Source organism: Neofelis nebulosa, chromosome 12 (assembly GCF_028018385.1).
Source record: "Neofelis nebulosa isolate mNeoNeb1 chromosome 12, mNeoNeb1.pri, whole genome shotgun sequence".
NCBI classification, from domain to species: domain Eukaryota; kingdom Metazoa; phylum Chordata; class Mammalia; order Carnivora; family Felidae; genus Neofelis; species Neofelis nebulosa.
The window spans coordinates 36,606,702-36,625,236 of record NC_080793.1 but is presented as its reverse complement, the minus strand read 5'-3'; the positions used below and the strand labels follow the sequence as shown (position 1 = coordinate 36,625,236).

At 38.4% G+C, this 18,535-nt stretch overlaps 1 protein-coding gene and 1 pseudogene across 4 annotated transcripts in view; both read left to right on the top strand.

The window, feature by feature from the left end:
* The window catches only part of MELK (maternal embryonic leucine zipper kinase), a 99,498-nt gene that overhangs the window by 4,844 nt on the left and 76,119 nt on the right, over nucleotides 1-18,535 (top strand). For 3 of the 4 annotated variants that reach the window (XR_009251597.1, XM_058694902.1, XM_058694900.1), the window contains exons 2-7: nucleotides 2,339-2,434; nucleotides 4,901-4,986; nucleotides 7,165-7,281; nucleotides 11,004-11,147; nucleotides 12,821-12,889; nucleotides 14,664-14,756. Coding sequence is in view for 3 of the 4 variants with exons in the window: in XM_058694902.1 (XP_058550885.1) it covers nucleotides 2,377-2,434; nucleotides 4,901-4,986; nucleotides 7,165-7,281; nucleotides 11,004-11,147; nucleotides 12,821-12,889; nucleotides 14,664-14,756 (567 nt within the window). In the remaining variant the exon portion in view is untranslated. The remainder of the gene's footprint in view (nucleotides 1-2,338; nucleotides 2,435-4,900; nucleotides 4,987-7,164; nucleotides 7,282-11,003; nucleotides 11,148-12,820; nucleotides 12,890-14,663; nucleotides 14,757-18,535) is intronic. The other variant, XM_058694901.1, reaches the window with a different exon arrangement.
* LOC131490918 (interleukin-1 receptor-associated kinase 1-binding protein 1-like) lies at nucleotides 11,973-12,563 on the top strand (annotated as a pseudogene).

Genomic DNA, 18,535 nt, shown 5'->3' with positions numbered 1-18,535 from the left:
TTTATACTAACTGTAACTGATTTTGTGTGTGGTGTGAGAGAGAGATCCAGTATTCTTTTTTTTTCTCATGTGGCTAACCCATTGTCCCTGCTCCAAATCTGCATTTCCATTTGCTGGGACCTCTAAAAGCAGTTTCAGTTCAGTACATGTCAGCTTTTATTTTTTCCCTGGAATCTTTGCACCTAAAATTCCCTCTTTTCCCAGTGCTCATCTTCTCATTCTTTTTGGGCTAATGACTCCTGTTAAAGTCTGTCGACCAAAAACCACTAAGAACACATCTGTATTAAAAAATATTAGGTGTAGTAAGCTTGCTGCAGCAAGAGAAACCATACTTACTAGGGATTGAGAAGGGCCTTCTAGGATCTGAGTTTATGGTGGTGATTTTAAGAAAGGATTAGGGAAGCAAGAACCCGTTTTAGAATGGATACTGTCAAAGAGCTGGGGCATTTCAGCACGTGGGTATCTTAGGAAGCAAGAGGTGGGAGGATGTCATGGATGAGAAAACAGCAATCAATGTAAGAAAGGATTATTATTTTAACCACCTCCAATTTGATTGCCTGAGGGCTGATTTTCTTTTTCTCACTTTTCATCCTTTGAATCGGATCTTGACTTAAATATTACCGTCTCAGCAACCCATTCTCACCATTGTTGCTTATTTCTTTCCCAGTATTTATGACAAATTTTAATTATTTGCTTACTGTCTTTTCCGCTAGAATGTGAGATTCATGAGGGCAGGAACCACCTTTCTTTCCTTCTGCATTTTAAGGCTTAGTGCAAAGTGCAGGTCTGGCACAGTGTAGGTGCTCAGTAAACACATCTGTATGATAAATGAATAAACAAAAATTCAGGGTTGACAGTCTGATTGCAGTAGCACTTCTGTCAGATACTGCTAATCTCTAGTTAAAACCAACTAAGAGCATATCTTCCACAAATAAGACAAAGCTGATAAGAGTGTGACCTTATGCAGTCATGTACACAATAGGGCCCTACTTGTCCTTGTTTTTTTTTTTTAAATTCTACCTTATTTTAAAATGCAGGAAGACAAAATCAAACAATATCTACCAAAGACGTTTTTACAACTAATTTTTATATATTTTTTGTTACATTCTTGAAAGTATAGCTGACCCTGAACAACATGATTTTGAAATTTGTGAATCCACTTATACATGGATTTTTTTTGGTAAATAGGGTACAATACTGTAAATGTATTTTCTCTTCCCTATGATTTTCTTTTTTTTTTTTTAAGTTTATTTATTTATTTTGAGAGAGAGAGAGTGCATGTGAGCAGGAGGTGGGGGAGAGAGAGAGAGAGAGAGAGAATGAATGAATCTCATGCAGGCTCTGTGCTCCACACAGAGCACAGAGCTCCACATGGGGCTTGATCCCACGAACCTTGAGATCATGACCTGAGCCAAAATCAAGAGTTGGACACTTCACTGACTAAGCCACCCACATGCCCCTTATGATTTTCTTAATAAATTTTCTTTTTTCTAGCCTACTTTATTGTGAGAGTATAGTATATAATGCATATGAAATACAAAATATGTGCTAATTAACTATGTTATTGATAGGGCTTCCTGTCAACAGTAGGCTGTTCGTAGTTAAGTTTTAGGGTAGTCAAAAGTTATATGTGGATTTTCAACTCTGCAAGGGAGTTGGTGCCCTTTACCCCTGCATTGTTCGAGGATCAACTGTATATGTAACACACATAAGTTGAGCATAGCAATAAAATATGTATCTCATATATTTTTTTAATTGTATATCATTGGAATCTTAATTTACATTTCCCTGATAACTAATAAAATTGAATGTTTTTTCATGTTTTTATTGGTCCTTTGTGTTTCTTTATGAAATGCTTTTTATTTCATTTGCTTATTTTTTCTTTTGGGTTGCCTTCTATATTGTATATAGTATGTTCTGGATAAAAACCCATTGTTTATAAGTGTTACAAATATTTTCTCACATTTATGATTTTCTTTTTTTTTAAGGATGTCTTTAGATGGGCAAAAGTTCTTAATTTTAACATTTATTTTTTTTTACGATTAACACTTTGTTTAAAAGATTCTCTTCTGTCCTGAAATCATGACAGTATTCTTTAAAAATTTTTTAAAGTTTATCTTGCATATATAAGTCTTTGCTTGATCTAGAATTGATTTTTATGTGTGGTATGAGATAGGAATCCAGGTTTTTTGTTTGTTTGTTTGTTTGTTTTTTACCATATAGTAAATCAGGGGTTTTTTTGGTATCATTTATATGCCTAAGACTTATTTATATTTGCACTTATAAGGTAATCTCATAGTAGTTCCTTTTTCGGTCATGTACTATTTCTGTCTTACAGGTTCCTTTTGTAATTTTGTAGAAACTTCCAGGAGGACTATGAAAGATTATGATGAACTTCTCAAATACTATGAATTATATGAAACTGTTGGGACAGGTAATCTTTTTTTTTTTCCTGGAGGCAGAGGACAGGTCAACTATTTGAGAATAATAGTGCATTTGGGCAGTCATGAGCTTTTCAGTTTAACCTGTGTAGTTTTAAAATTCTTCAACTTACTTTAGAAAGAAAAAGTAGAGCAAGAGAGGAGAATAGTAGCAGGGCCCTCGTAGGTCATTTTATTTAGAATAAAAATCACTGGAGAGTTTTGAGCCAAGGAATGATCTATCTGACCTTTGTTTCTGCTTTTTTCTTTTTTTAAAAAAATTTTTATGTTTTAATTTTATTTTTGAGACAGAGACAGTGTGAGTGAGGGAGGGGCAGAGAGAGAGGGAGACACAGAAGCCAAAGCAGGCTCTAGGCTCTGAGCTATCAGCACAGAGCCCGATGCAGGGCTCGAACTCATGGAGTGTGAGATCATGACGTGAGCCAAAGTCAGACGCTTAACCAACTGAGCCAACCAGGCACCCCTGACCTTTGTTTTTAAGGGTCACTCTAGCTGCTTGGCTGTGAAAAGATTAGTTGGGAAAGGCAGGGGTAGAAGCAGAGATATGTTAAGAGATTATTGCATTAATTCAGGTGAGTGATGGTAGAGAATATGGTGACTTGGATGAGGGTGATAGCAGTGAAAGGGGTGTGATTCTGTACGTATATGTGTTTTAATTTGTTGAATATAACGATAAAATAAGCAAAGTGCGTTAGTCTTGATGGAGCTTTTTTTTTTTAATTTTTTTTTTAACCTTTATTTATTTTTGAGACAGAAACAGAGCATGAACGGGGGAGGGTCAGAGAGAGAGGGAGACACAGAATCTGAAACAGGCTTCAGGCTCTGAGCAGTCAGCACAGAGCCCAACGCGGGGCTCGAACTCACGGACCGCGAGATCGTGATCTGAGCCGAAGTCGGACGCTTAACCGACTGAGCCACCCAGGCGCCCCTGGAGTTTTTTTTTTAATGTTTGTTTATTTTGAGAGAGAGAGAGTGAGAGACCATGTGCGTGTGCGCACAGGGGAGGGGAGAAAGAGAGGGAGAGAGAGAATCCCAAGCAGGCTCTGTGCTGGGGGACTCAGTCTCACAAATCGTGGGATCATGACCTGAGCCAAAATCAGAGTTGGATGCTTAACCAACAGAGCCACTCAGGCGCCACTTGATGGAGTTTTACAAACACGTCCACCTATATGTTCCATGCTCCGATCAAGACAGATTTCTAGTCAATACCTGTCTGTTTTCCCCCAAGGTAACGACTGATGTATTTTGAAGACAGAGCCAGTGGGATTTGTTAATGGGTTGGGTATGTAGTGGGAGACAAAAGAGAAGGGCTAAGGATGGCTTCCAGGTTTTTGGAAAATGTTGAGTTGCCATTTACTGAGATGGGGAAGACCATAGCAGGGACCTCCAGAGCTTCTTTTTATTTATTTATTTTTAATGTTTATTTATTTTTGAGAGGGGGGTGAGGGGCAGAGAGAGGGGGTCAGAGGATATGAAGCAGGCTCTATGCTGACAGCAGAGAGCCCAACATGGGGCTTGAACTCACAAACTGTGAAATCATGACCTGAGCCAAAGTCAGATGCTTAACTGACTGAGCTACCTGGGTGCCCCAGGAGCTTCTTTTTCAAAATATGAAATTGGCAGTTTGTTTTAGATACCAAAGTGTAGACATTTATCTAGCATTTGATCCAGTTTTGAAAAATCATATCCTTTTGATTCAGTTTTATTTTTGTTTAAAAAAAATTTTTTTTTTAATGTTTATTTATTTTTGAGACAGAGAGAGACAGAGCGTGAACAGGGGAGGGGCAGAGAGAGAGGGGGACACAGAATCTGAAACAGGCTCCAGGCTCTGAGCTGTCAGCACAGAGCCCGACACGGGGCTCGAACTCACAGACTGTGAGATCATGACCTGAGCCAAAGTCGGACGTTTAACCGACCAAGCCACCCAGGCGCCCCTGATCCAGTTTTAAAACAGTAGATGTTTCCCATTGTCTTTTATCTCAACAACTTTATATTGTGTTGTAGCAGTTTTAATTATAAAGCAAATTTATTTGCAATGTTACTTGTAAAGCAAATTTCTAAACAGTGAATTCTGTTTTCCTACTTCTTCATTACAAAGTTAAAGATTCTATCATGGTAAAAATCTTCAGCTAGACATCGGATGAGGAGAGGTTAAAGTCATGGCTAGTGCTTTGGAAACGACAGGAAGAAAGAGCCACAAACTTCCAGGAAAATATGGATTGATAGAGCTTTTTAGAAGCATATGGAGGGGCACTTGGCTGGCTCAGAGCATGCAACTTTTGATCTCGGGTTCAGTTTGAGCCCCATGTTGGGTGTAGAAATTACTTAAAAATAAAATCTTAAAAAAAAAAAAATAAAAGCATGTGGAGAGGTATTTGTGCCTGAGTCCTCAGGTTGCTCTGATGATGATTTTAGGTTACTCTTGCTTATCTCTTCGTAACACATTTTTCTATACTTAGGTGGCTTTGCAAAGGTCAAACTTGCCTGCCATATCCTCACTGGAGAAATGGTAGCTATAAAAATCATGGATAAAAATGCACTAGGGGTAAGTTAAAATTATTTAAAAAATATCTATAGATCAGTTTTATAAATTAAAACCTGAATTTGCTCTATGTTCTAGTTACTACTTTCATTAGAATGATCTTTCTATAGCTTGTTGGGCTTTTTTAGATTGCAAGTTATGTATAAATCTCTGGTTTTAAAAAGTAATCTGGCGAAGGGGTTACTTTGTCCTTAATTTAAAAAAAAAAAAAAAATTTTTTTTTTTTTTAACGTTTATTTATTTTTGAGACCGAGAGAGACAGAGCATGAACGGGGGAGGGTCAGAGAGAGGGAGACACAGAATCTGAAACAGGCTCCAGGCTCTGAGCTGTCAGCACAGAGCCCGACGCGGGGCTCGAACTCACAGACCGCGAGATCATGACCTGAGCCGAAGTCGGCCGCTTAACCGACTGAGCCACCCAGGCGCCCCATGTCCTTAATTTTAATGCCAGGCCATGGTACATATCTGGTCTGTGGAGTCCATTTTCCTACAGATGTTTCATAGTATTACAGGTGTTTCTGGATATTAATATCTCCTGTACCTTCTCACGATCCCCTTACTAAGTGTTGATCTCTTTTATGATAGATAGTTGTGAGTTCTAGAATTTTATTCAAATTGACGTTCGAAGTTATATCATTAAGTCCTTTTTGTAATCAGCCTCTTGCTCATATACATGGGTGTTTCCAGGACTGGGCTGATTGTTACCTCCTGAAACAGCTCATTCAATATGTGGTTTTGGTTTTAATGTACATAAAGTTTATTGTTTTTATATTAAGGGAAGATGGGTCTCTTTTGATGGTCTTTTGGGCCTATTAAACCCTTTCTAGTGTTTGAAGTCACCCTGAGTGGTCTTTTGTTTCTAATTTTTTTGTTGCTCATATCATTTGGTTTCTTAGTTTTGGTCTCCTGCTGAGAATTTACTAGTCTCTTTGTATATATCTGTGGCTGTTTCTTCTTTTTGTTAAAAAAAATTTTTTTTTTAATGTTATTTGTCTTTGAGAGAGACAGTGTGAGCAGGGAAGGGGCAGAGAGAGAGAGACAGACAGACAGACAGACAGGGAGACAGAATACGAAGCAGGCTCCAGGCTCCAAGCTGTCAGCACAGAGCCTAATGCAGGGCTCAAACCCAAATACTGCGAGATCATGACCTGAGCGGAAGTCTGACACTTAACCTAACTGACTGAGCAACCTAGGCACCACTGTTTCTTTTTTTTGAAGATAAATTAGAGAACAGTAAAAAAATTATTTTTTTCTCTAACCAAAAATCTGAGTATTAAACATTTTTTTTCTTGTGGATTGAGTTAGCATTATAATTATTAGTAGTGTGCCACTGAGTAAAACAACACAAACATTTTATAAATGTTGGTAATTATCAAACATAAAAAGTAACATTTTTTAATTTAGTGAAGATTTTAATAAAGTAAGATTTTTTAATTAGACACATAGGACTTTTTTTTGGACTCCCTTGTTGGAACGAGACAGAATTTAACATCAAGTGTTCATATCTATTTACTTTTATTTTTTTCTTATTTTTTATTTTTAAGGATGTAAGTGTTGATTAACATGAATAAAAAAGTCAGAGAGAAAGTTCTAGTACAGCAGTGTCCCTCAATTCTTTGAACTACTTCCAAATTATATGCCAAAATACAGAGACCGAATCAGAAATTATTTCTAATAATCCGTCAACTGACAATTCAGGCTCTCCTTCAATTTTTTTTTAAGTTTATGTATTCATTTATTTTCAGGGTGTCTGCGCATAAGCCAGGGAGGTAACAGAGAGAAAGAAAGAGAGAATCCCAAGTAGGTCCCACACTTGCCAGCACAGAGCCCAAATCAGGGCTAAATCTCACAAACTGAGAGATCATGACCTGAGCCAGGATCAAGAGTTGGAAGCTTAACTGACTGAGCCATCCAGGCATCCCCCTGGAATGCTAACCTAAGGGGTTCTGAGACTGTTTTGATTTTTCTGGACATTGTATTATTCACCCACATCAAACTATCTTTCATAAAACCCTCAAGGCCTTTCTTTACGTACACACAGATAATTTTTTTGTATTTTTCTGTGCTGTTGAACAATTTGGCTATTGGTTGCTTTTGCTACTCAGTATTAAAGCTTTTGTTATTGGTGCTTGGAGCACTTCCAAAATAGGTTTATTGCTCATGTACTGTGTTTTGTCACAGAGTGATTTGCCCCGGATCAAAACGGAGATTGAGGCCTTGAAGAACTTGAGACATCAGCATATATGTCAACTCTACCATGTGCTGGAGACAGCCAACAAAATATTCATGGTTCTTGAGGTTAGTAGTATGGTCTAGAGACTGAAAGGTATTTGGTTTCTGTCTTAGTCCACTTGGGCTGCTATAACAAATATCACAGACTGAGTAGCTTATGAACAACAGAAATTTATTTCTCATAGTTCTGAAAGCTGGGAATTCCAAAATTAAGGGTCTGGCATGGTCACGTGAGGGCCTTCTTCCTGATCCATAGCTGGCACCTTCTTGCTGTGTCCTTAACGGTAAGAGGGACCAAAGGATCTCTCTGGAACCTCATTTATAAGAGTCCACTTATACACAGATTTTTTTCAGTATGGTATTGTAAATGTATTTTGTCTTCCTTATGTGTTTCTTTTTTCCAGCTTGCTTTATTATAAGAATATAGTGTATAATACATGTAACATATAAAATATGTATTAATTGACTGTTTATGTTATTGGTAAGGCTTCCTGTCAACAGTAGTCTTTTAATAGTTAAATTTCAGGGAGTCAAAAGTTATATGCATATATAAAAAATTTAAAAATAGAACTACCATATGATCCAGTAATTCCACTATTGGGTATTTACCGTAAGAATATGAAAACACTAATTCAAAAAGATATATGCACCCCTATTTTACAGCATTATTTATAGTAGTCAAATTATGGAAGCAGCCCAAGTGTCCATTGATAGATGAATGGAAAAAGAATATATGGTATGTGTATGTACACACACATACACCACACGCGCACACACACTGTGGAATATTATTCTGCCATAAAAAATGAAAATCTTGTCATTTGCTACAACCTGGATGGATCTAAAGAGTATAATGCTAAGTGAAATAAGTCAGAGAAAGACAAATACCATATGATTTCACTCATGTGGAATTTAAGAAACGAACAAAAAAGAGACAAACCAAAAAACACTTTTTAAAAAGATTTATTTATTTTGAGAGAAGGAAAGAACAAGCGAGGGAGGGGCAGAAAGAGAGAGGGAGAGAGAGAATCCCAAGCAGGCTCTGCACTGTCAGCATGGAGCTTGATGCAGGGCTTGAACTCACAAACTGTGAGATCATGGCCTGAGCTGAAATCAAGAGTCAGACACTTAACTGACTGAACCACCCAGGTGCCCCTCTTAACTACAGAGAAAAACTGATGGTTACCAGATGGGGGGGGGGGGGGGGGGGAGTTGGGTGAAACAGGTGAAAGAGATTAAGAGTACTGTATCCTGATGAGCACTGAGTAATGTTTGGAATTGTTGAATCACTACATCCTACATCTGAAACTAATGTAACATATATGTTAACTATACTGGAATTAAAATTAAAAAAGTTACATGCAGATTTTTGACTGTGAGAATGGTCAGCACCGCCAACCCCTGTGTTGTTCAAAGGTCAACTATACTTACATACAAATCCCTACATGTATTTTAGGTGTGTGTGAATACGTACATCTGTGTGTTTTCATATATATAGAAATATACACACACCTATATATATATATATATATATATATATATATATATATATAGGTGGCTTATTAGTTTCTGTCACACAAGTGGTTGCCTACTATAATATTCTGTACCTTGTTTTTTTTTTAATGCACTTAACATTTTAGCTTGGAGACCATCTGTGTATATTTGTAGAGGTTTTTAATGTTTTTGTTTCACTTCATTTTGCATTTCTTTATTTGTGTATATAAAGTAGGCTGTTTGTATAAATCTTATTGGATAGCATTTAAAAAATTGAGGTATAATTTTTATATGCTAAAATGCACACATTAGGTATACAGTTTGAAAAAGGTAGACATCTATGTACTTCCCACCCTAGCCTAGGGATAAAACGTACCCGTTATGCCCGAAAGTTTTCTCCTGACCCTTTGAAGTTAATCCCTATAACCCTACCTGCCTACCTGTACTTCTCAATGACCAATGATTTGATTTTGGTCACCATAGGTTAGTGTTACCTGTTGTAGAACTTGATATAAATAGAATCATACAGTCTGTACTCTTTTGTGTTTGGTTTCTTTTGTTCAGCATAATGCTTTTTGCAAGTCACTGTATCAATGTATACTCTTTTATATCTTGCTTTTTCACTTAATACTGGAGATTGTTTCATATCAGTTTGTAAAGAGCTTCCTTTTTTTTATGGCTGCATAGAATTCCATTTTATAATGGAATTTAAATAGTGTGAGCATATTTGGGTTGTTTCCAGGCTTTGTTACGAAACAATACTGCTGCAGTGGATAATCTTGAAAGTGTATCCTTTTTTAAAGATTTGTTTTATTTTTAGAGGGCAGGAGCAGAGGAGAGGGGTACGGCGGGGGGGGGGGGGGGGAGAGAGAGAGAGAAAGAGAAAGAGAGAATCCCAGGCAGGCTCCACACTCAGCATGGAGCTTGACACAGGACTTGATCCCATGACCCTGGGATCATGACCAGAGTTGAAATCAAGAGTCTGACGCTCAACCGACTTAGCCACCCAGGCACTCCCAAAGAGTATCGCTTTTGATGTTAGAGTATATCTGTAGGAACATTTTCTTTTTTTAAAAATTTTTTTTTTTTTTCAACATTTTTTATTTATTTTTGGGACAGAGAGAGACAGAGCATGAACGGGGGAGGGGCAGAGAGAGAGGGAGACACAGAATCGGAAACAGGCTCCAGGCTCCGAGCCATCAGCCCAGAGCCTGACGCGGGGCTCAAACTCACGGACCGCGAGATCGTGACCTGGCTGAAGTCGGACGCTTAACCGACTGCGCCACCCAGGCGCCCCTGTAGGAACATTTTCTAAATGTGGAACTATGAAGTCAAAAGCTATAGATATCTGTGATTTTAATTGGTACTGCTAAGGTGAAATGAAATCTTGAAGGGAAACCCCAGTTTACAGAAAGGTAGAGTTGCTCTGGAGACGGGATGGAAAGCTTAGAACTTAATATTCTAGTACCTCTTCTCCTGTAGCTTCTTATGAACCTCTGTAGAACTGGGCTCCTTCTGGTACAGACTAAAAATCTCTGGTCTTCAGGATGGAAAAGCAGTAATTGCTTCTACGGTGCACCTGGCTGGCTCAGGTGGTAGAGCATGTGACTCTTAACCTTGGGGTTGTGAGTTTGAGGCCTACATTGGGTATAGAGATTACTTAAAAATAAAATCTTTAAAAAAATCTTTAAAAAATTGTGCTTTTTTAAAATTGTTTTTGTTTTAGGGAATTACACTAAATATGAGTGCATTAAGATGAGAATGGGTTTTAATACTTTGCTATAAAAATATAAAACCCTGAGTGAACTTAAAAATCACAGTGTCAGGGGGTGCCTGGGTGGCTCAGTCTGTTAAGCATCTGACTTTAGTTCAGGTCATGATCTCACAGTTCATGAGTTTGAGCCCCATTTTGGGCTCTGTGCTGCCAGTGCAGAGCCCGCTTGGGATCCTCTGTCTTCTTCTCTCTGCCCCTCCCCTGCCTGCGTGTGCATGTGCTCTCTCTCTTTCAAAAATAAAATAAACATTAAAAAAAAAAAATCACAGTGTTAGTTGGTTCTACTTCTACTTGCTGGTCATCAAACTGCTTGAGACCAAGAGCTGTTGTTCTGTGTCCTGGAGTAATTGTTGACCTGTTTGATCGTCACAGTGTATTTTTGACTATTCTTCACTTGGTTCCCTTGCCTATAAGTTGAATTAAAGATATCTCTGAGTTAAGTATAATTTTTTGTTTTAATTCCTCTGAAGTGATTTTTGTCAGTAGTAATCATACCTGCATGCCTCTGTTGTTATTGAAGTATTGCCCCGGAGGAGAGCTGTTTGACTACATAATTTCCCAGGATCGCCTATCCGAGGAGGAGACCCGAGTTGTCTTCCGTCAGATAGTATCTGCAGTTGCTTACGTGCACAGCCAGGGTTATGCTCACAGGGACCTCAAACCGGTAAGTGACTATCACAGATGCTCACCTGAGAGTTCAACGTCATTTACCAGTTTTTACTAGTGTACTACAGGTTCTTTTTGTTTAGGGTCTATCTTGGCTTTGCTTCTTTTTTTGTTCCACTCATGATGTGTCGCTTTTCTTTCTTTTCTTTTGATTGCCGGTAGGCTTTTTTGGATCTACCTAATTGTTGATATTCTGTATGTCAGTTGTGGGTGACGTTATGAATGTCTTTGTAATCAACTGGGGAATATAAACTTCAGGATTTTATCTCTAGGAAAGAAGAGTTTTGAGTGTTTTCTTTGAGAATATTGTCATTGAGAGTATTTTCCCTTTAATACTCTTTTCCTAACCTCATCTTCCTTTAATTTTAATTCCATTACATCTCAGAGAGGAATAGTTCAATGGAATGAACAGACACTAATTTTCAAGGACAGAATAAAAATGCAAATACTTTTAAGTCTGCAGGCTCTGACTAATATGGATGGTAGTGAACATGGATTTTATGTTAATTGGTATTAGGGCCAGGAATCTAGAATTGGTTGACAAAACATGGCAATGTTACTTTCCTTTTGCCTCTGTTTATACACAGCCCTCTGATTTGAGCTCATTCTTTTGGTTTGGCACACATTGTGTTTGCTTGTAGTTGAATCTCAGGGTACCACAGAGGGGATGGTTTATGCCGAAGTGTCTCAAGGGGAAGCAGAATAGTTCTCGCCATTCCTCCTCTTTCCCTTTCCTTACTTCTTGTCATTTCATTCTTTTTTAGTGATTTTCATTCTTTTGTTCCCAGGCTGCTTGGTATAAACGATCTTAAATCTTATCTATTGGTTTTGCTGCTGCCTGGACTGTATCACACAGAGCCTCCAGCAGCAGGGCCTGCAGGCAGAGAATGTAACTGTGACAGAGGGCTTTAGAAGAGTGGAAAGTGCTTATTTTATGGAAGCAGAGGTCTGCGTTACATTTACTGAATTTGGAAAAGTGTAAAATATTTGTAACTTTGTTAGTGAAAAGCTAGATAGCTCTGTTGTCATCAGCCAGCTCCATTTGCATCATCCTCCAGCTTCTGTTGAATATCTAAGATGGCAGGCCTGTCTTATTGCCAACGTGTGGTGCAAAGCTCAAGACGTCTGTAACCTTATTGGCCAAACCCCAGGAAAACCTTTATTCGTCAAAGAAGAAACAATAGAATGGGAAGGCCAAATAGATGATCCCCAGTCATCCAGACTCTCAAGTTCATTAACTGTACAACCAAAAATCAAAAGTGCAGCAATATATGCTGCTTCAGAAGTATTCATAACTGTTGAGGTAAAGGGGAAGAGAGGAAAAAAAATCTCTGAAATTCCAACCAAAATATATTGTGTTTGTATCTTTTTATTTTTGTACTTTTTATAATGTTTGCTTTTGTCCTGAATATATATATATATATATATATTGTATAATGTATAAAGTATTTCCCCCCCAAAAGGTGTCACTCCTTGAATAAAGTCCCACAGAATACTCAAGTTTACTTTCTATTTTTAAAAACTTACTATGGGAAATACTCAGGAAATAAATGTCTTATATGTGGAAAAAAAAATCTTGTTCATTTAGAAACTGTTTTTAGAAATGGCTACAGGTAGGATGTGCTATAAGGAAGTCAATATACAGTTATGAAAATATCTTTGTTTCCCCAGGAAAATTTGTTGTTTGATGAATATCATAAGTTAAAACTGATTGACTTTGGTCTCTGTGCAAAACCCAAGGTAAGTACAGAAATAAAAATGTATTTATTTCCTTTGTAAATATACCTTTTTAAGGTATTATCTTGCACTGGCTTCCACTTAGCCTTTGTTGAGCGTGGTTGCATCCATTGAGAAGAATGTTAAATTGCATCCCCTTTAGAAGTTCTCTAGATGATTCGAATAGGTAGCCAAGATTGAGAACCACTGCTCTAGGTCCAGGGTTGGCCCTGCTGAAGCCCCCATGGATGTGCCGTGAGAGAATTTGCAGTGCTGAGGTGACATGAGGTCATTACAACATGAATTCTGAATTGATTCTGTGTTTGCAGTTTGAGTATGTTGCCACTAGGTGAAGCTTTTGTTCATTTAGATAGGAGTTTTGGGAATTTAGTGCAAATCTATTCTTTGTTATCCAAATGGTTCTATAACTAATAGTTACGTTTTGAGAGGCAATCCTCTTTCCTTATAAAAGAAGAAGGAAAAAGTCCATATGCACTATTAAATGTATATGGGTATATATTTCCTTAATTTGCACCCCACAGTTAACTGGCGTTCTCCAGCGTACCTTCTCTTTGAGGTGACTTTGAACTTTCCAGCTGCGCTGTCTGCAGAGCTCCTGTGTGACTGCCTATTGGAGGCTTCCTCCTGAGTTCTCTAATGATGGTACTCACAGTCTCTAAAATGAGCTGTCTACACTCATTAGGAATGTTGAAATTGCAGACCTGTCTTAGCCCTTTGTAGTCCCATGATTATTTCCTGCCCCAATCAGAATTAGCTAAATGCAAAGGGAAGCAGATTTTGCCCCTTCGGCTGAATGTCTGATTCTTTCTGATTTTCCTCTCCTTCCCTTGGCTCTTCAGAGATTGTCAGTGGAGCCTTGTGTCTGGGAGCCAAATGCTCTATGGCATTTTTTTGATCGGCAGTCGTATAAAGATAAAACATACTTTGAGCAGATAAACCGGTTTAAGTCATGTTCTCCACAGGAGGCAGTGGAGAACGTTTGTGACAGACTCCATTAGCTTTTATTTATGGCTGCCACAGATTCGACCCACACAGACACCATCTGAGAAAGCAGCTTTGGCTGGGAGAGGACTGCCTCTGCTTTCTGCTGAGAAGTTCACTTCTGGGCACGTTGTTGCAGTTGTAAATGAAATTTCGCAGTTTCACAAGTCATTTGCCAGTTGTAGGACTACACAAATGTTGGGTAGTCGTATCATGTTCATTATGTCTCGATGTTTCTGTGCGAGAGCAGAGGATGTCGAGCAGATTCTCATTTTCACAGATCTGGAAGTTCAGGTGTTTTTTATTTGTGTTACGACTGGGTCTAGGAAACAGACTCCTAAGGCACTGTTCTATGTAGCAGATTCCTCTCTTCCCTCTAAGGAAAGAGAAACTTTTCTGTATTTGTAAAGATTTGATATTGGAGATAGAGTCCAGAAAAGAAATAGTCCTTTTTCTTTGAGTACTTGGGAGTGGGCAGACATGGGTGCTTGGATGTTTGTTAAGCTGATTATTTTGTGAATGGATGTCTAGGAGAGTATGAACCTGACTTGATTGAGCTAAGGGGAAGAAGATTTTGTTCATGCCAGGTTGTAGTGGTATTGGAAATCCAGAGAAGAGTAAACTACACGTGTTTGCATGCATATAGCATAGTATGGGGTTGGCTGCACAGAGTCTCTCATTCTTTGAGATAATTCTTCATCTAGTTTCTCTCTGTTTGTGCCAAAGGAATGTTTATCAAGGTTTCAATTTCTTCAGGGCCGTAATTAAGGAGTATTTCATTTTTTCTTGTTGGCAGGGTAACAAGGATTACCATCTTCAGACATGTTGTGGGAGTCTTGCTTATGCAGCCCCTGAATTAATACAAGGCAAATCATACCTGGGATCGGAGGTAATTATTCATTGATTAATTCAGTATGTAATCAATATACATTTATTGGTGACCTGTAGTGAGTCAGTCATTGTGCACTGGGGATATTACAATAAGGTAAGAAATAATCTTGTTAATCAAAGAGTTCAGTTTATTCAGAGAGTAAGACTTAAAGTAACACATGAAATGAATAACTTGCAATAAATATAATAATATATATTATACTTATGAAGCAAAGGTATATTTCTGGTGTCCTTGTTTTGGTTACTTTCGTGTTAAAACAATATGTAGTTTAGACTGGTTAGCCCAGCCAGGTAGAGCACAAGGCCAGAGTTGCAGCCTCAGTTTTCAGAGATGCTTCCTGGTTAGCTCTGAGAAAACTTGGACTTTGTTCATAGCCAGGTAGTTATCTGAGGCCAGTAGTCCTTTGCAGGAGGCCCAGTCTCAGAAGGCCTGGGCACTGCCTGTTTTACTTACCATTAGCTACTGCGAGCCCGTCAGTCCTTTCCGTTCTGTGGAGTACTAATACTGCTAATATTAGTATTATAAGACAAAGTTGAGTTATCAAAAGCTCAGGAAATGCTGGATTGAATAATTTTTTTAGTTCAGGACATCTCTAGATCTTTAATATGTTCTCATCCAATGTGATCCTCTGGGAGGGGAGCATCACAGATAGCAGCTGGCCTTGATCTTACTTGCCTACAGAGTCCATTTTTTATGTGCTGCATCTTTTTTGGAACTAGTGTTATGTTGGAGAAACCTTGACGTATGCCCACTTAATTGTAAAAAGAGAAGATGGGAACTGACTTCTTTTGGTGATTTTTGATGTGGATATAATCTCAAACTTATAGAACAGTTGCAAATATGGAATGAGGAACTTCTGTATACATTTAGTCCTATTCACAGTTGTTGGCGTTTTTTTTTCATTCTGTTTGCTTTTTCATTCTCTTTCTATGTTTGTATATATGCATACTCTTTTCTTAACCAATTAAGAATAAGTTTTAGACATTATTCCCCTTTATCATTAAATACTATGTATATATTTCCTAAAAGCAAGGGCTTTCTCTTTTATACCTACACTATAGTTATCAAAATCAGGGATTTAACATTGATACAACTTATTTAATTCATAATTCATAGTCACGTGCTGTTAATTGTACCACTAGTGTCCTTAGCTATATTTTCCCTCCAGTCCAGGATTCAGTTCAGGATCACGTATTGCATTTAGTTGCTGTGCTCCTTTGGTCTGCTTTTTCATTTTATTAAAAAAAAAATTTTTTTTGGATGTTTATTATTTTTGAAGAAGAGAGAGACAGAGTGTGAGCAGGGGAGGAACAGAGAGAAAGGGAGACAGGAAATCCAAAGCATGCTCCAGGCTCCGAGCTGTCAGCACAGAGCCTGACACGGGGCTCAAACTCACAAACCATGAGATCATGACCTGACATGTCCGACCTGACAAGTCGGATGCTTAACTGCCTGAGCCACCCAGGCACCCCATCCTTTGGTCTTCTTTAATCTGGAAGAGTTCCTTATCCTTTATCTTACTTGACCTTGACATTTGTGAGGAATCCACTTATTTTGTAGAAAGTATCTCAATTTGAATTTATCTGATGCTTATGATTAGATTTAGCTTATGCCTTTTTGGCAGAAATACCACAAAGGTGATATTGTGGCCTTCTCAGTGCATCATAGGAAAAGGAACAAACTTTTGCTGAGCATTTATTATAGTCCTGGAATCATGCTAGATCCTTTTATTGTTCAGTTGTGGTATAAATACATATTACATAAAATTTACCATCTTAATTTTCTTTTAACTATCTTAACCATTTTTAAATGTACAGTTCAATAGTGTTAGGCACATTTAGGGGCACCTGGGTGGCTCAGTTGGTTAAGTGCCTGACTTTGGCTCAGGTCATGATCTCATGGTTGGTGAGTTTGAGTGACGCATCAGGCTCTGTGCTGGCAGCTCAGAGCCCAGAATGTGCTTTGGGTTCTGTGTCTTCCTCTCTCTGTCTGCCCCTCCCCTGCTGATGCTCTGTCTCCCTCTCTCTCTCAAAAATAAAAAAAAAAAAAAAAAAAAAAAAAAAGAAATAGTGATAGGCACCTTTATATTGTGCAAACAATCTCCAGAGCTCTTTTCATTTTGCAAAATGCAACTCTGTACCCATTAAATAATTATTCTATTCTTCCTTCCTCCCACCACTGGCAGCTACCCTTCTATATTCTGTCTATATGAATTTGACTACTCTAGGTACCTTATATCGTGGAGTCCTACAATATTTGTCTTTTAGTGACTGGCTTATTTCACTTCACACAGTATCCTCAAGACTCATACATGTTGTAGCATGTGTCAGAATTGTTTTCCCTTTTTTTTTTTTTTTCAAACATTTGTTTATTTTGGGAGAGAACGTGCGTGTGCACAGGGGAGGGGCAGTGAGAGAGGGAGAGAGAGTCTCAAGCAGTTCTGTGCTGTCAGTGCAGAGGCTGACATGGGGCTTGAACCCACAAACTGTGAGATCATGACCTGTGCCGAAATCAAGAGTCAGATGCTTAACTGACGGAGCCACCGAGGCGTCCCAATGCTAGATGCTTTTTATAATTTTCATTTAAATGAAATCCAAAAATCCTTTGGAGTGAATACTGTTATTCATTTCATTAAGGTAAGAAGTTGAAGAAACTGAGGCTCAGAAATTGCCTTCACAAGGTCACACACCTGGTAAACAACAGGTCAAGATTTGAACTGAGGGAGGCTTTACTGCATACCTGTACATTCTCTTTCTCTCTCTCTTCTAAATTATATGGTAATTTTTTTAAGTAGGCTCCACACCCAATGTGGTGCTTAAACCCACGACCCTGACATCAAGAGTCACATGCTCTACCAACTGAGCCAGCCAGGCACCCCAATAATTTTTAATAGAAGTTTAAAAGCATTTTTAACTGCTTTTATTTTAATTTTTTAAAAGTTTATTTATTTTGAGACAGAGAAAGAGAAAGAAGGAGGGGCAGAGAGAGAGAGAGAGAGAGAGAGAGAGAGACAGAGAATCCCAAGCAGGCTCCATGCTGTCAGCACAGACTCCCCCCTACACTGACTTGATCTCATGGTCTCATGAGATCATGACCTGAGCTGAAACCAAGAGTTGGATGCTTAGCCAGCGGAGCCACCCAGGTGCTCCTTTCCTTATCTTTTTGTTTAACCTCAGATATAACCTCTCTTTTGACCTCTTCTTGTGGCATTTGATGAGGCCATGCTAGCCCAGTATTTCCTGTGCAGCCTCTTTGCTTTGAATTGAACACCCTGGTCAAGGGTGCCATACTATCCAGGCTGAATTTATAGATCAATTATTTGACATCTCTGAGTCATAAATAGTTAATTTCTGACCTCCTGCAACTGGGAAGAAAAAAATGAGGTGTTTGCCTGAAAGTAGATCAGTCACTTGGGGCATCTTAATAATTTGATGTGACTTGGTAGACAGGACTAGGCATTAGATTTGGGTTACTTAGTATAGGTATTACTTAGATGTGATGCCGCTTGAGTTATTTTAACTCTTGTTTCTCTCCTCTTCCTACCCCTCCTGCCTTAAAAAAAAAATGCTGCTCTTTTTACCTCTTAAAATTTTCCTAAGGCTCAAGTGATAGTGGGAGCTGTGATTTCTCCTCAGTCAGCAGCCGTGTCATTATTGACTAAGGCCAAATACCGCTTGAATTAGTAGTTCGTGCTTAGGACTCACGGGACACATGGATATCTTATACAAAGGTTAAGCTCCTTTCTGGGATTTTGAGATTTGTAGGGGTGTTTGTGC